A 1,303-nucleotide genomic window follows, 5' to 3' on the forward strand; every position below is an offset into this window, starting at 1 on the left:
ATATTAAATCAAGTCATGTGAAGTTTTCACATTAGGAGGTCATTGTCACACATTTAAAGAAGAAACAAAAGCTTTTTGTCATTAAAATCGCAACTAAATATTCATTGTTTTGAAGATTTCTGAACTTCCCAATTATCAAAATGAGATCACTCCTACCAGAGATCTTTCATATTTACTGAAAGGCATCTAGACAAAAAAGATCATTTTGGTGCCATCATAAAAAACAATGACATTTCAAAGGTTCAGGAGAAGCACTTGTGATAAATAGAAGTTTTCTTTTTTTGTGGCTGGATCTGATAAGTACAGACGGGACATCTTGATTTGATTTGAAGGGAAGATAACAGGTGAAAAATTTCACCTTCAGTGTTTTTGTGTGCGCTACAGCACACGGCGAGGAGCGTTRCTGTAATTAGATCTGATTAGAGAAGCTCACAAGTACGCGTTGCGTAATTCCCATTTCCGGATGAAAAGGCAACTTAAAAGCTTTGCTTTCTGATTGCACAACAAACTCGATGTCTGCAGATGAAAGATACAAAAATAGCTTTGTGTATTCGCCTTAGCATCATCATCATGCCGTCCGAGGACGAGATCAGGAGCTACGGGAGACAGGAAAACAGCAGCGGYAACGTGACCCAGCCGTTCGTCACAGAGACCTACAGATGTATAGCCCCATACGAGACCAAAGACACCAAAAACAAACCTTTCAAAGTAGCTGTGAACGAGATGCTTGACGTTCTCATCAAAGACAAAGCAGGTGAGCAAAGCACAACTCGAGCAATGCTTAGAACATTCCCAATCCAATCGGGGGATCCCGTGAATGCGTGTGCAGGGTGGTGGCTCGTAGAGAACGAGGAGAAGAGGATGGCCTGGTTTCCTGCACCCTACCTGGAGAACCTAGACGATGAGGAGGACGARGAGGAAGTGCACGGYACACCATCGAGAGGTACACGCACAGWAACCAACATCCTGACAATATTAGTTGATGAGTTGGAGGAGATTATTCCTAAAGCTCTTTATGCCTCCCTCAGGGATGCCTTACACAGTTGCCAAGAGCYACAACTCCAAAATAGAGGATGAAGTAAGCGTGAACATCGGTGAAGTGGTGGAGGTCATACGGAACCCGGATAATGGCTGGTGGCTCGTAAGGTAACATTGAATCCTTCTACAAGGCAAGGAGGTGTCCTTAATTACTGWTATATGGGATCTRTAATGTTTGTGATTGCTCTATGGAAGCATTTGAAGTTTGTCAGAGTATATCAGTGTATATCAGCATTGCGAAGATCAACAAACACACCTCACAGGT

General features: G+C 42.8%; 1 protein-coding gene across 1 annotated transcript in view; it reads left to right on the forward strand.

Annotated features, from left to right (window-relative positions):
* The window catches only part of noxo1a (NADPH oxidase organizer 1a), a 2,762-nt gene extending 1,465 nt beyond the window's left edge, over positions 1 to 1,297 (forward strand). Inside the window, exons 4-7 of the mRNA XM_008416928.2 lie at positions 365 to 371; positions 484 to 754; positions 830 to 943; positions 1,029 to 1,297. Of these exons, the coding sequence (XP_008415150.1) occupies positions 365 to 371; positions 484 to 754; positions 830 to 943; positions 1,029 to 1,150 (514 nt within the window). The 3' untranslated portion in view covers positions 1,151 to 1,297. The remainder of the gene's footprint in view (positions 1 to 364; positions 372 to 483; positions 755 to 829; positions 944 to 1,028) is intronic.
* The last annotated feature ends 6 nt before the right edge of the window (positions 1,298 to 1,303 follow it).

Source organism: Poecilia reticulata, linkage group LG8 (assembly GCF_000633615.1).
Source record: "Poecilia reticulata strain Guanapo linkage group LG8, Guppy_female_1.0+MT, whole genome shotgun sequence".
Classification (NCBI taxonomy): domain Eukaryota; kingdom Metazoa; phylum Chordata; class Actinopteri; order Cyprinodontiformes; family Poeciliidae; genus Poecilia; species Poecilia reticulata.